Source organism: Dipteris shenzhenensis, chromosome 3, assembly GCF_047967505.1.
Source record: "Dipteris shenzhenensis isolate YYH24624 ecotype China chromosome 3, Dip_SZ_1.0, whole genome shotgun sequence".
NCBI classification, from domain to species: domain Eukaryota; kingdom Viridiplantae; phylum Streptophyta; class Polypodiopsida; order Gleicheniales; family Dipteridaceae; genus Dipteris; species Dipteris shenzhenensis.
The window spans coordinates 2,517,723-2,530,663 of record NC_141598.1 but is presented as its reverse complement, the minus strand read 5'-3'; the positions used below and the strand labels follow the sequence as shown (position 1 = coordinate 2,530,663).

Genomic DNA, 12,941 nt, shown 5'->3' with positions numbered 1-12,941 from the left:
TTCCCTTTTGTATTAAGAAAATAAGAGTGCCGGGGCTCCTGCTGCAAGGCTAAGGGAGGAGAAGAAACCTGTGACCAATGGATGCTCTCAGCTCGCAAAGAGTTACCTTGTAAAGATTCTCTTCCATTCCATTCCAAGTGAAAGAATATGCTTCCAATCTAGAAACATCTGAGAAACCATAGGGCAACCTTTGACTTTGCCATCAATGCAGCCCAAAAGAAAATCCCACTGCGTGGGTTGCCAAAAACCAAAAGCAGGAATTGTGATGTGAACAAGTAAGGAGCGCATCATAGCAGCCCAAGTTTGATCATCTTGAAGAAACTGAAGCATCATTTTGCCTTTGTGAGCTAAAATGTGCACATGAATATTAAGAATATTCAGCCCTCCATGCAATTTGGGTGAGCATAATCTCTATACTGAAAGTATCCGTAAGCTTTTCTTGCTAGAAAATTTCCATAATGGTGGACATGAAGGAAGACAGATCCCCCTTAGTGAAAAAAATCAATGGCAGATAAAAGTGAATATGAGCTACCAAGATAGACTGAACAATGCGAAGACGGACATGCAACAGTAAAGTAGCCAACTTCCAATATTCCAATTTTTTCTTCAATTTAGCGAGAACCTAATCAATCTATTGACGGGGAGTAATGCTCCAACCTAGAGGATATCCAAGATGACGAATCAGCTGAGTTGGTGGAACAATTTCCCCCAGCTAGAGCAGTCTTTGTCAATCCTTAAGAGTGCAATGGTAGCAAACGGGATTTCCTGAAAATTAATGTTAAGGCCAGTAACCAATCCATACAAAGAGAGAGCCTGCATAAGCGACGAAAGATCCCTTGGAGTGTTTTTTGGCATGAAAAATGAATCATCTGCATAAGTCTAAGCAGCCAATGAGCGACTTGCAGGAATTACCAACCCATGTAGTATATCTATCGCCACCAAGTGATCAATATATTGAAGCATTGGATGCGTGGATATAGCATATAAGATAGCACCGAGAGGGCAACCTTGCCGGATTGAACATCCAAGCGTCCAGGGCTCTGATAAGTCTTTAGACAAAATGCATGCAGCTTTGCTATCCTGATAAAGCCAGAAGATGACATGCTGCAATTTCTGACCAAATCCCAAAGCTTGCATGGTTTGAGCTATAGAATCCCATTGAATGGTTTTAAATGCCTTTGCAATATCCACCCGTAGAATAAGCACATCTTGCTTTGTGTACATCTTGCTTTGTGTACTTGGCATACTCAATCCCAACATAATCATTGGCAATATTATAAAAAATATGCCATCTTGGAATAAAACCATACTGAGCTGGATGCAGGCCATCATGTAAATATTCCTTAATCCGATCAACCACCATTTTGGTGATGATCTTGTATATCACTAGCATCAAAGTAATAGGCCTCCAATCAGCCAATGATTCACAAATGGGCTTCTTGGGAAGAAGTTTGACCAACCCTTTCTTCCGAGAATTCGGCATATATTGATTTTGCCAAGAAATATTGATTATTTGCAGCAAAGGCATTTTCAGCAGATCCCAAAGAGCCGAGAAAAATTCTAGGAGATTTCCATCTACCACATGATTTAACAGCATCACTTAACTCTCTTTCAGTGAAAGGAGCTTCCAAATCCAAGGCCTGTGCCGGTGAGACAATTGGAGTGACATGCTGTAATAATTTTTCCCTTGCTGAAATGACCTCCTGCGAAGGTAAATCTGCTTTCCCAAACTGAGAAGAAAAATGTCGAATACAAGTTGCAACAAGCTGTGCCCTAGAAGAAGTCCAGACACCATCGGATAACAAAGCCCTGCAAATATTTTGTGAAAGACCTTCTGTAATGCAGCCCTTTAAAAAATGCTTTAGAGGAGTAGCCTTTATCCAAAAAAGTTCTCTGTTGCGCACGTGTCTCCCATTTGGCTATTTTCCTATTGTGATTACATTGCAGATAATATCGTGCCCGACATAAAATTTGGCTTTATTGAGAAGAAAGATTCCTGAAGTGACTTAGCTCTGTCAAAGACTGCTGACACTGAAATTTATCCAGAGCAACATTGTCCCACAAGGTCTTCATGTAGCTGTTGCCATAATTATGAATGACTGCTTGCATTCGTGTAACAAAAGCTTCCCAAGCAAAATCAACACAAAGGGGCGAGAGCTATAATACATCAAGAGAAAATCTCACTGTAGGACAAAATATACATCATGATCAAAGACACGATCGTGATTGCAAGCAATAGAAAAGCGACTGCTGCAAAGAGTATCTGATGAAAGAGAAATCGGAAAAAACAGGATCACCAAAGACCCTATGATTGCGATCCTTCCAGAGAGTCCAGATTGCCCAGTACCGAACCCAAACACCAGAAAACAATATGCCAACCACCTCCGCACACACACACACACACACACACACACACACACACACACAGAGTATTGTACACACTTTTTTTTGGGGTGAAAACTTTGATTGATTATATTACAAGAATAGTCACCTCAGAAAAGAGGCGCTGGAAATTACATCAATTGAAGATCTCAGTATAAGCCAAATATACATCCTGATCTATTTGGCGAGTTTGCAAGCAATCAAAGAAAGATTGCTGCAGAGAACGCTTAAAGAAAGCAAACAAAGAAAAATTGGGATCACTAAAGACTTTAGAATTGCGAGCTGTCCATAAAGTTCAAAGTGCCAATAGCGAGCCCAAACAAAGAAAAGATGAAACTCCGGTCGTTATGGATGAAAAGCAAAGAGCCAGAAAAATTTCCCGAAGAGAAGAGTTGGGAATCTTGCTTGTAGCCGCTGTCGAAGAGAATCGAAACTGTCGAGAAGATGGGTATTATACAATACACACACACACACACTCTTTTTCTTTTGGGTGGAATTTTTGAGTCATTATATTACAAAAAAAGCTATCCCAGAAAGGGAGAGCTATAATACATCAAGAGGAAATCTCACTGTAGGACCAATATACATCATGATCAAAGACACGAGATTGCAAGCAATCAAAAAGCGATTGCTACAAAGAGTGTCTAAAGAAAGAGAAATTTGAAAAAATAGGATCACCAAACACCCTATTATTGCGATCCTTTCAGAGAGTCCAAAGTGCCCAGTACCGAACCCAAACAAGAAAGAAATTAAACTCCTGTCTGGTGGATGTACACCAAAAAGCCAGAAGAACTTGCCAAAAGCAATTTGAGGAAACCGAGCTCTCAAAATCTGCCCAAGGAAGTCCAAGAAAGCACAAGAGGAAGGACAATGCCAAAAGAGATGAGGCACAGTGTCTCTCGGAGCCAGACATCTGCGACAAATAGAGGAAGCAATATGTTGTCATGCCAAGAGCTGTCCATGAGGAAGAACACCCAACAAAACTCTCCACAAGAAAACCTGCTGATGGAGAGGAATCTTAGAATGCCAAATCTGTCTCAAACGTTTCCGCCACCATTTCATAGGACAATTAAGATGCTAAAGCTGATTTGCCTTTTGCGAGATAAATGGTGGAGGAAGTAGAACTTTATAAAGAGAAGAGACAGTAATATGTGCAAACTGCAGAGGACGGCATGACAAGCCCATAGAAGAAAGTATCTAGTCTTGAAGACGATCCTATAGATGCAATGAAGGAACCGGCTGAAAAGGTTGGAGCATCAAAGTAATCTTATGCCAAAGTGGATGATAATGCATTCCAAGGCCAAATTTGGCAACGACCAAAGGAAAAGTAAGGGGAAATCCAGCATCATCAACAACATCCTAAACCAAACGAATCCCCTTGAGACTTAGAAAATACGAACGTCGAGGCTCCTGCAAAGCCAAAGGAAGGGCGAACACTCTAGACCAATGTATACTTTCAGCTCTGAAAGAGTTGCCCTGCAAGGAATCACTGCCATGCCAATCCAAGTGGGAAAGGGTATGTTTCCAATCCATTAACAAATGAGAAACCAAAGGACAGCTAGGGATTTTACCTGTCACAGAACCAAAAAGAAACTCCCACTGGGAAAGCTGCCAATGACCAAAAGCTGGCGATTCAACACGCAAGAGTAAATGATGAATCATGGCAGCCCATGGTTGAGAATCTTGCAAAAACTGCAGCATGAGTTTCCTCTTATGAGCAAGAATGTGCAGATGGATATTGAGAATATCAAGACCTCCATGCATCTTTGGAGAACAAAGCTGCTGTACCTGAAGCAAACGCAAGCTTTTTTTACCATGGCGAGAACACCAGAAGATTTCCAAAACCTCAGACATAAAAGAGGCAAGATCAGCCTTGCTGAACATAATAAGAGGCAAGTAGAATTGAATATACGCCATCAAAATAGATTGCACAATTCGAAGACGAACATGCAGAGGCCAAATTTGCCAATTTCCAGTACTCTAGCTTTTTCTTGAGAGTTGCGAGAATCCAATCAGATCGTTGACGAGAAGAAAGTGTCCAACTCAAAGGATAGCCAAGATGACGAACCAATTGAGTTGGTGGGATGATTTCTCCAAGCCATAAAAGAGAGTGCCATTCATTGGAATGCAAGGGCAACAATTTTGATTTCTGAAAATTTACACGAAGCCGAGCAGCTAAACCATATAAAGAAAGAGCTTGCATTAGCTCAGAAAGATCGTGCTCTGTATTGCGGGGAGTGAAAAAAGAATCATCTGCATAAGCTTGAGCAAGCAATGGTTTATTGTCATGAATTTCCAAACCATATAGCTTATCCGTAGCTATGAGATGATCCATATATTGAAGCATGGGGTGCGTGGCTATAGCATACAAGAGCGCACTAAGTGGACAGCCTTGATGCACCGAACAACGAAGAGTCAGAAAGAATGCAAACAGCTTGACTGTCACTATAAAGCCAGTATATGATATGCTGCAATTTGTGCCCAAATCCCAAAGCATGCATTGTCTGAGAGATGAAGTCCCATTGAACAATATCAAAAGCCTTGGCAATATCAACTTGCAGTAAAAGAACATCCTGCTCTGTGTATTCGGCTTACTCAATTCCAACATAAGCATTTGCGATATTATCAGTGATATGCGTGCGAGGAACAAAACCATATTGTGCAGGATGTAAACCATCATGCAAGTATCCTTTAATATGATCAACCACCATTTTGGTGATGATTTTATAAATGATATTCATAAGAGTAATGGTTCTTCAATGATTCACAAATTTGCTTTTTGGGAAGAAGCTTTACTAGCCCTTTTTTCCAAGAAACTGGCATATGTTGCTGTTCCCAGGCATGGTTGATCATACGCAGCAAAATGGGCTTGAGAAGATCCTAGTATTCAAGAAAAAATTCCACTGTAAGGCCATCCCATCTCGGAGATTTCCATTTACCACATGATTGGACAGCAGTGTTCAATTCTGTTTCAGTGAAAGGGCATTCAAGCTCAAGAGCTTGTACATGCGAAACAATAGGGAAAAGATGCTGCAGTAATTGAGTCTGAGATGCCAATACTGCCGGAGAAAGAGGATCAGCCTGTCCAAACTGCCTGGAAAAATGATGAACACAAGCTACAACAAGTTGAGCTCGAGAGGAAGTCCAATGTCCATCAGAAAGTAGAGTACGACAATGTCGCTTATGATGTAAGCTCTTAAAAAAACCCTTCGACGAGCAACCTTTATCCAAGAAAGCTCGTTGACGAGCTCTTGTCTCCCATTTGGCAATTTTTCTAAGATCATTACTTTGCAAACAATGTCTAGCTTGGCATAAAGATGTGCTTTCTTCAAGAGACAAAGACAAAAAATGACTGAGTTCAGTCAAAGAGTGATAGGTAGATTTTGCCCGAGCAACCATATCCCTCAATGTTTTGAGATAATTTTTGCCATAATCGTGAATAACAGATTGCATACGAGCAACAAATGCATCCCAGGCATAATCAGTATCAATAAAACTCTAAAGTGAAAGACGTTGACACGCATCATACACCAAGGCCTCAAAATGATCATAGTTATTGTTAACCATGAGGAGCCTTCTCTGTGGAAGCCTATCATCCGGCATGTCATGCAGAAAAATCCTCAAACATAGAGGTGCATGATCAGAATGCTGAAATGCATAATCAACTGACAAGGTAGTAGTAAAAGTATCAGAATGCTGAGGATCAACTCTGTACCACTTGTCCAGTTTAGCTTTGTATGTAGATTGAGCATTGTGCTGGAAAGTAAACCCAGGCAGCAATGGATAAGATGCTGTCCAAAGATCAGCAAAATTGAAATCAAGCAACAATTTAGACCAGCTCTGTCTCTCAGAGGCCAACATATGTGTATGGCTAGATGTATTATCCCCTGTCTAAGCATTGTTGAAGTCACCACAAAGAAAAGCATACTGCCTATGGATACCTCTGCATATCTTCCCAAATCTATCCTCGATGATGGGAGGATTGAGGAGCATAGACAGATGCAAATTCAAAGTTAGCACCCTGTACAATGCATTGCATAACCATCCATCTGTCTTGTGAATCATTGAAGGCCACAGAGGGATGAAGATCATGCTTGATCAGAAAGACCACTCCCGAAAAGGAATGCTGTCCAGCATAGAAAATCTCATAACCGTGAAAATGACCTTGCTGTCCAGCATACACATGCCGATTATGTTCCTGCAAAGCTACCACATCTGGCTGTAAGTGATTGAGATACTCCCAGACCGTCTTCCATTTAGAAGCATCACACAAACCCTGTACATTAAGTGTCAAACATGTAAGTTTCGACATCATATTTATAGATTATGTACAGCAGAGAGAGAACTGAAATCAGGCCTGCATATCAACCTCAAGATCCGGACCCTGGCCCTGAGGTATTACAACTGGTTGAGAAGTGGACAACAAACCAACAATATCTTCTTTGGGAAAGAGAGTTCGACTGGCTATCACAGCTGCCCATGTAACACCCACTCCTGAATTTTCTTAAGGAGTATGACCAGTCGAGGATGCACCATTCCAAGTGCGAGAAGGTTAAGGTCGTCTAGCAACGACAGTTTTTTTAGGGAGTCTGCCAAACCTCCTGCAAAGTTTTGTCTTTCCCTTTGGGCTGAGAGGTGGAAGGCATAGAGGGAGAGGCATTCCCATTGGACACAACAGGTGTCTTGCCTTTTTCCTGAGCTGAAGTAAGAGGCTTGACATCCTTCTGTTTGAAAACGGGCTGACCCATCATTTCTTTAGTAGGCATTTGAGAAGGCATATTTTCCAAAGGCCTTTTGTGCATAACAAGAGGGCACTGAGAAGCCATGTGGCCAAACTTCTTACATTCAAAACATGCACCTGCAAACAGGTCCCACTTTAGCTTGTAAAAAGCACTGCCCATATCCACCTGATTCACCGTAAGAGAATAGGAGTCAGGAGTGGGATGATCAGTATCCCACAAAATGCAAAATCGGTTGGAGTTCCCATTTGGCTGCGAAGGGCACACTACCTTACCCAATGATGCTACAATTTTGGGTCAGAGAGAAGCCAAGCACTGAGGGAAGTCAACCACTTCCACCCGTACTGGACATCGATGGCGAATTAAATCCTGATACTCCTTGGTGGGCGACCAGGGCAAAACAAGCACCATCTGCTGCCCATAAAACAAAGGGGAGTGTTCAAGGAGCATCTGTTTGTGTAGTTCATCTGTCATAATAACCTCAAAAAAACCCCCGAGCAGCATAATGCACTTTTCGAACAACCAGGAGAGTGGCCCAAAACTGTGTCCCTTCTGAAAGAGACAGTGGTACTGTCCTCGCATCTCATAGTATCCTGGGCAAGTGCATAGGAAGTGCTCCTCTGTCCCTACCTTTGCTAGTGTGTGAGAGAGAGAAAGAAAGAAAGAAATATTTATTAACGTCCGCAGAAGGCCTCCTTTGAGACGAAGGTACACATCAAGAAAACAAAACTACTATATCTCCAAGGAGAGAGGAAGTGCACATGGCATCTCCTAGAGAGTGCATAGCAACTCTCATAGTTATTATAGATCATACCTATATTCTAGTACTATCATATTGTGACGCCCTTCAACTTATGCGTTTGTTGCAGAATCTTGATCTTTGCTGCCTAGAGGGGTCATGGCGAACTCTGCTCGTATAATTTGATGGGGGACCGAGGGCTTACTTCGAATCATCCTGGATCCCATAGTCACATGTAGCCTCTCAACTCTCTTCCACTTTGTCGCTGAAATGTCACTCCCCCTGAATAATAAGATCATGTATCGTGCCCTTGTCTAGGAGTGCAAACCTAGAGGATGTGATCGGTGCTTGTATGTCTGCAGAGACTCAGGACATCCTAGCCTCGTCTAGATCAACAGCTGGTAATTAGATAGAATCCTCACGAAAATCCGGAATTGATGGCTGATGTGTACCTTTCCTCACGTTGGAGTCCCACACCAGGAGGACTTCCCCGCGACTCGAGAAATCCATGATGTCCAGGTATAGGGCTGCATATGGTGAGGTCTCAGTCTCCTTGCGTAGGTCTTGAGACAATTGTAAGGTCTCGCATAACATATTGTAATGAAAAGGTCCTCTCAAGAAGGGCATCGAATCCAAATCCACAGAAGTTTGGCATGTGCGTTGCACCTCTCGACGGAGATCATTCCAATGAGAGATTATCTATAAAGAACTTCCACTCCCCTTGCTCTCCGCCGTGCTGCACCTATCTCATGGGTCTCGTCTCAAAATGCTGCCTCCCAAGAGTATCCATTGACAATAGGCAAAGGGGTGCTCTGGGCTCTGATGGGTCTTTGTGTAAAAGGCTATATCTTGTCCGTGTAAGACTCTGAGAAATTCCCTGGATCTGACAATAGGGTACCATTACAGTTTTAGATAGTGCAGTTCAAGGTCTCTGTGCTCTGAATCTCATTCCGTTGGGGGCCCATGAGGAGCCGCCGCCCATCTCGAACCAATGGCCACTTCCCCTAGGATCTAAAGGGCTCACTCCACTATTGAAGCATAGTAAACACATCTAAAAGGAAGGCAAACTTCTGAGCTTTGGACTATGATGGAGTTAGTCAAGGAAACTTAACAGCTCTACTAGTTTCTTAAAGATTAGTCCAAATGAATGTTATGAGACATGTCTCAAATCTGAAGCTCAACAAACTCCCAACGTTGAGAAGGTTGAAAATGTTCATTAAACAGATATAGATATTGGATTGTTATTTCAAGGATGCTTCATTTAACAAAGCTGATAAAGCATTGTAATGCAATATCACTTAGAGAGCGAAATAGAGTATTTAATAGGTATTATAGAAGGTTCAGGCCTTGAACATGTTTACTTGGGACCCTTTTTTGCTTTAGACTATGTTGTGAGAAATTATACTCATGATCTTATTGAACTGTGTAATCAATACCACCAGCTAAGCCATTATCAATTATGCTTGGTACTTGGAGCTAATTTATTTCAACTTCATATAGTGGAACAACCCTCAAGCAACTTTTAAGTGCTTGAGTACATGCTTGAATCCTTGAATTGCTCTAGAAGTTCTCCAATAGTGCTGACAATCCAATGCAGGTAGGAGTTACACATTTCATCCACAGAATCTTTTACAAGAACAAGAAGCAACCCAAGTTTAATAAGGCCTCATTTAGTAAGACTCATGTCTGAAAGTTTCTTTCTCAATGAGAAAAATGTTTGAATAATCAGCCCACGACTGTTTAAGAAAAGTCTGTTACAAACTATGCATATATTTGTAGTATTTTTTAAGTTTCAATAATCTTTTTGAGGCTGTTATATTCAGCTACATGTTCTTGTGGTTTTTGCCTCTTAAATTAGGATAAGCCACATGTCTCAATAAAGGTTACATTTGTCACAAGTAGTAATCCTTACACAGGTAGATATTCGACATGGGACTGCGCTCGATACATTGAAGGACTTGGTGGATGATGGAGAGGCTAATAGGTGAGCATGTAATCTGTGTGCAAATTGAATTGAAGTAGATTCATTGTATCTAGATTCTAAACCAGACCATATATCAAGGCTTAGGGTGCTAATCTACATGCTTCTGTATATCTTTTATATGGTATTGCACAGTTATGATTTTTCTTTCTTGGATGCTGACAAAAGAAATTATGGCAAATACTACGAGTTACTTCTTCAATTGGTATGCACTCTTTTCATGCAAATTGAAAATTTGTCACATTTTTAAATTCTTCATTTGTGTTTCCTCTCAAGCTATACGATGTGGCTCTAATAATTGCTTATTTGTTGGAAATTGGGATCTTATGCTGTACTAGTTGGGGGTACATGATTGACATTAAAAGAACCGTAATTTGCTATAAAAAGTGTTATAGAAAAATGTGGTCCATCTGAGGTGACCATGGGCTTGTGATACATTTAACACCATCAAGCTGCCATCGATGACCGAGAGATAGCAAGGAAAGGTCCGTCAACACAGTTGATGCCAGCCGAGGTAATTTGGCACTTGAGCTCACTTGGTCCACTGCAAGTCATCAAGTTAGATTGATAACTCACTAGTCCCAAGTCGAATTGGAAGAAGGAGAGTATCTCAAGCTACAAGGAGCTGCATATGGAGGAGTTATAAAACTATCAAAGAGCCAGAGGATCGACATAGGATATTAACGATCTGGTGCACTAGGGAATCGTGAGGATCAGACCGATGGAATACAATGAGATAAATCATAAGAGACTAACCAATTAGAGGTTGGGAAACTCATTCCACCAATGGGAGAATCAACTTGCCAATGTGACGAATGAGGGTGAATGCCAACGAAAGGGAGATGATGGGTTTCAGACTGTCATTGGAAGAGAGGAGAGAGGCTAGAGCTACAAGCTCACGTGTAAGTGTTGTCGTTAAAGCTCATAGTCAATGTTGTTCGTGTTGGCTTATCACTTGATTATAGAGCTAGTCTACAGTTATCATGTTTAGAATCAACATGTGTGTTTGTGCACGTGTGCATGCGGGCATGCATGTGTGCGCGCGTGCGCGCCTCTGTGTGTGTGATTTTATGATTGTGCGCACGCGTGAGTGTGATTTATGATTGTCTACATGTGCGGCATTTAGATTATCCTGCCTTCTTGTTATATAATGATATCTTCTGATGCTTGTAACTGGCTGTCCCTTTTTTAAGGACTATTTTCTGTAATAATGAAAAATGGATTTCACCCAAAAAAAATATGCGCATTATTTAGAGCATAATGAGTGTAAGCAAATGGTTTGTGATGCCGTTGCACCTCTTTGGGAACAATGCCAGATTGATATTATCATGCATGGAATGCTTTTGCCTCTCAAGTGCAATTTGTAATTCGTGAGAATGGGAAGAATTACCTGCATGACTTATGGAAGGCAGTTGCTGAAGCTAAAATCAACTGCCAAAATCTGACAGAATTCAGTCATGTCTGGGATTGAACTCAGCCTAAGCTTGCGTGTCTATGTCAAGCTAAGCATTTGTTATAGAGCAATGACCACATAAAAATTGCCAAATGGGAAACTAAGGCCAGGCAAAAGGCTCTCTTTCATAAAGATTGCTCCTCTATAGAATTTTTGAAAAGTCTACACTGTAAGAGGCAGGCCAAAAACATTTGATGGGTTTTGACACCTGATGCTTGTTAGACTTCCTCATGGTTGCACCTTGCTCAGGCCCGTGTCACTCACTTTGCCCTGATAGTTTAGGAATCTGGAATCCTGTTCGCAGGAGGTTTTGTTGGTGCAATAGGAGCAGCATGTCTCTCCTTTTATCACTCCTAACCAAGCTCTGCAGTTTGAGGCACCTTTCAAAGAAAGGGAGCTGACTGATGCATTAAAATCAAGTGGCAAATGGAAGTCTTTGGGTTGGGATGGTCAATGGAGTTCTTCCGTGCATATTGGGATGCCGTCAAGCCTATTTTATTGCACATGATTAATTATGCTTGGCAAAATCAGGAAATGCTCGATGCCTGGAAGAAAGGTTTGGCCAAGCTTCTCCCAAAGAAGCATCTCTGTGAATCGTTTATTGATTGGAGACCTATTACGCTTATGCCAGTCATTTATAAGTTGGTTGCTAATATGATGGTCAATAGCTTTGAATGCTTCCCATGTCTTTGGAACATGAGTGCTTTCGGCAACCACACTCCACCATAATCGTGCATTGCTTGTCATGTGACTTGCAGCAAGTTTTACCTTCTCGATCTCTTCGTACCGTTCTCCCAAAAAGTATTGATTGAAAGAACTAATCCACGCAAGTAAAGCTTGTCCATCTCTTTTACCATCATATTTTGGAAAAGAAAAAGTTTTGCGATTAATCTTACCAGACTTCTTCTTATCACAAAGCTTGAGTGCTTTCAAGATGGCCTTTCCCACGTTGCCTTCATCGCTGGACTCATGTGAAGAAGTAGTGTCATCGTAGTGAAGTCTTCACATGTCGCTTCTTCTTCCTTTGATGTCTCGTCTTGCTTCTTCCACGCTCACTATCACTGGTGTCTGATGATTTGCTGCTTTTACTTTTTTCATCATCTCTATCCTTCATATGCTTCTTTGTCCTGCATGATGGTCTACATCTTACTGAATATGGCTTCATACCTCTTAGACATATCACGGATACCATTGCCAATGCCTATGTTGGGATAAAATATTCAAAGTACACTCAAGAAGTTGTACTTTTGTTATAAGCAGACATTCCTGAAGCATTTGAGATTGTACCGTGGGACTTTGCCTCTCAGACCATGCAATGTTTGGGTTTGGGGAAAAAATGCAGCATGCTATTTATTGGATGTACTAAGACAGTAAAGCTACTTGCATTTTGTCTTGGGACATTTTTTATCATGGACTCTATATCGCTCGGTAGATAGGGATGCCCTCTTAGTGCATTGCTTTTTGCGATATCCACTCATCCAATGCGTTGATACATAGATCATGTTATGGCTACTAATGCCTTGCATGGTTTGGAGATTCATGGAAAAAAGCTCATGATTCCATAAGCTTATGCTGATGTTCCTCTTCACTCCAAATAATACTGAGAAGGATTTTTCCCAACTCATGCGTGCTTTATCATGGTTGTTG

At 41.4% G+C, this 12,941-nt stretch overlaps 1 protein-coding gene across 10 annotated transcripts in view; it reads left to right on the top strand.

Annotated features, from left to right (window-relative positions):
- The window catches only part of LOC147903227 (caffeoyl-CoA O-methyltransferase-like), a 111,063-nt gene that overhangs the window by 61,401 nt on the left and 36,721 nt on the right, over positions 1–12,941 (top strand). For all 10 annotated transcript variants that reach the window (XM_087372636.1, XM_087372634.1, XM_087372635.1 and 7 more), the window contains 2 exons: positions 9,777–9,844; positions 9,977–10,046. In XM_087372636.1, the coding sequence (XP_087228762.1) occupies positions 9,777–9,844; positions 9,977–10,046 (138 nt within the window). The remainder of the gene's footprint in view (positions 1–9,776; positions 9,845–9,976; positions 10,047–12,941) is intronic.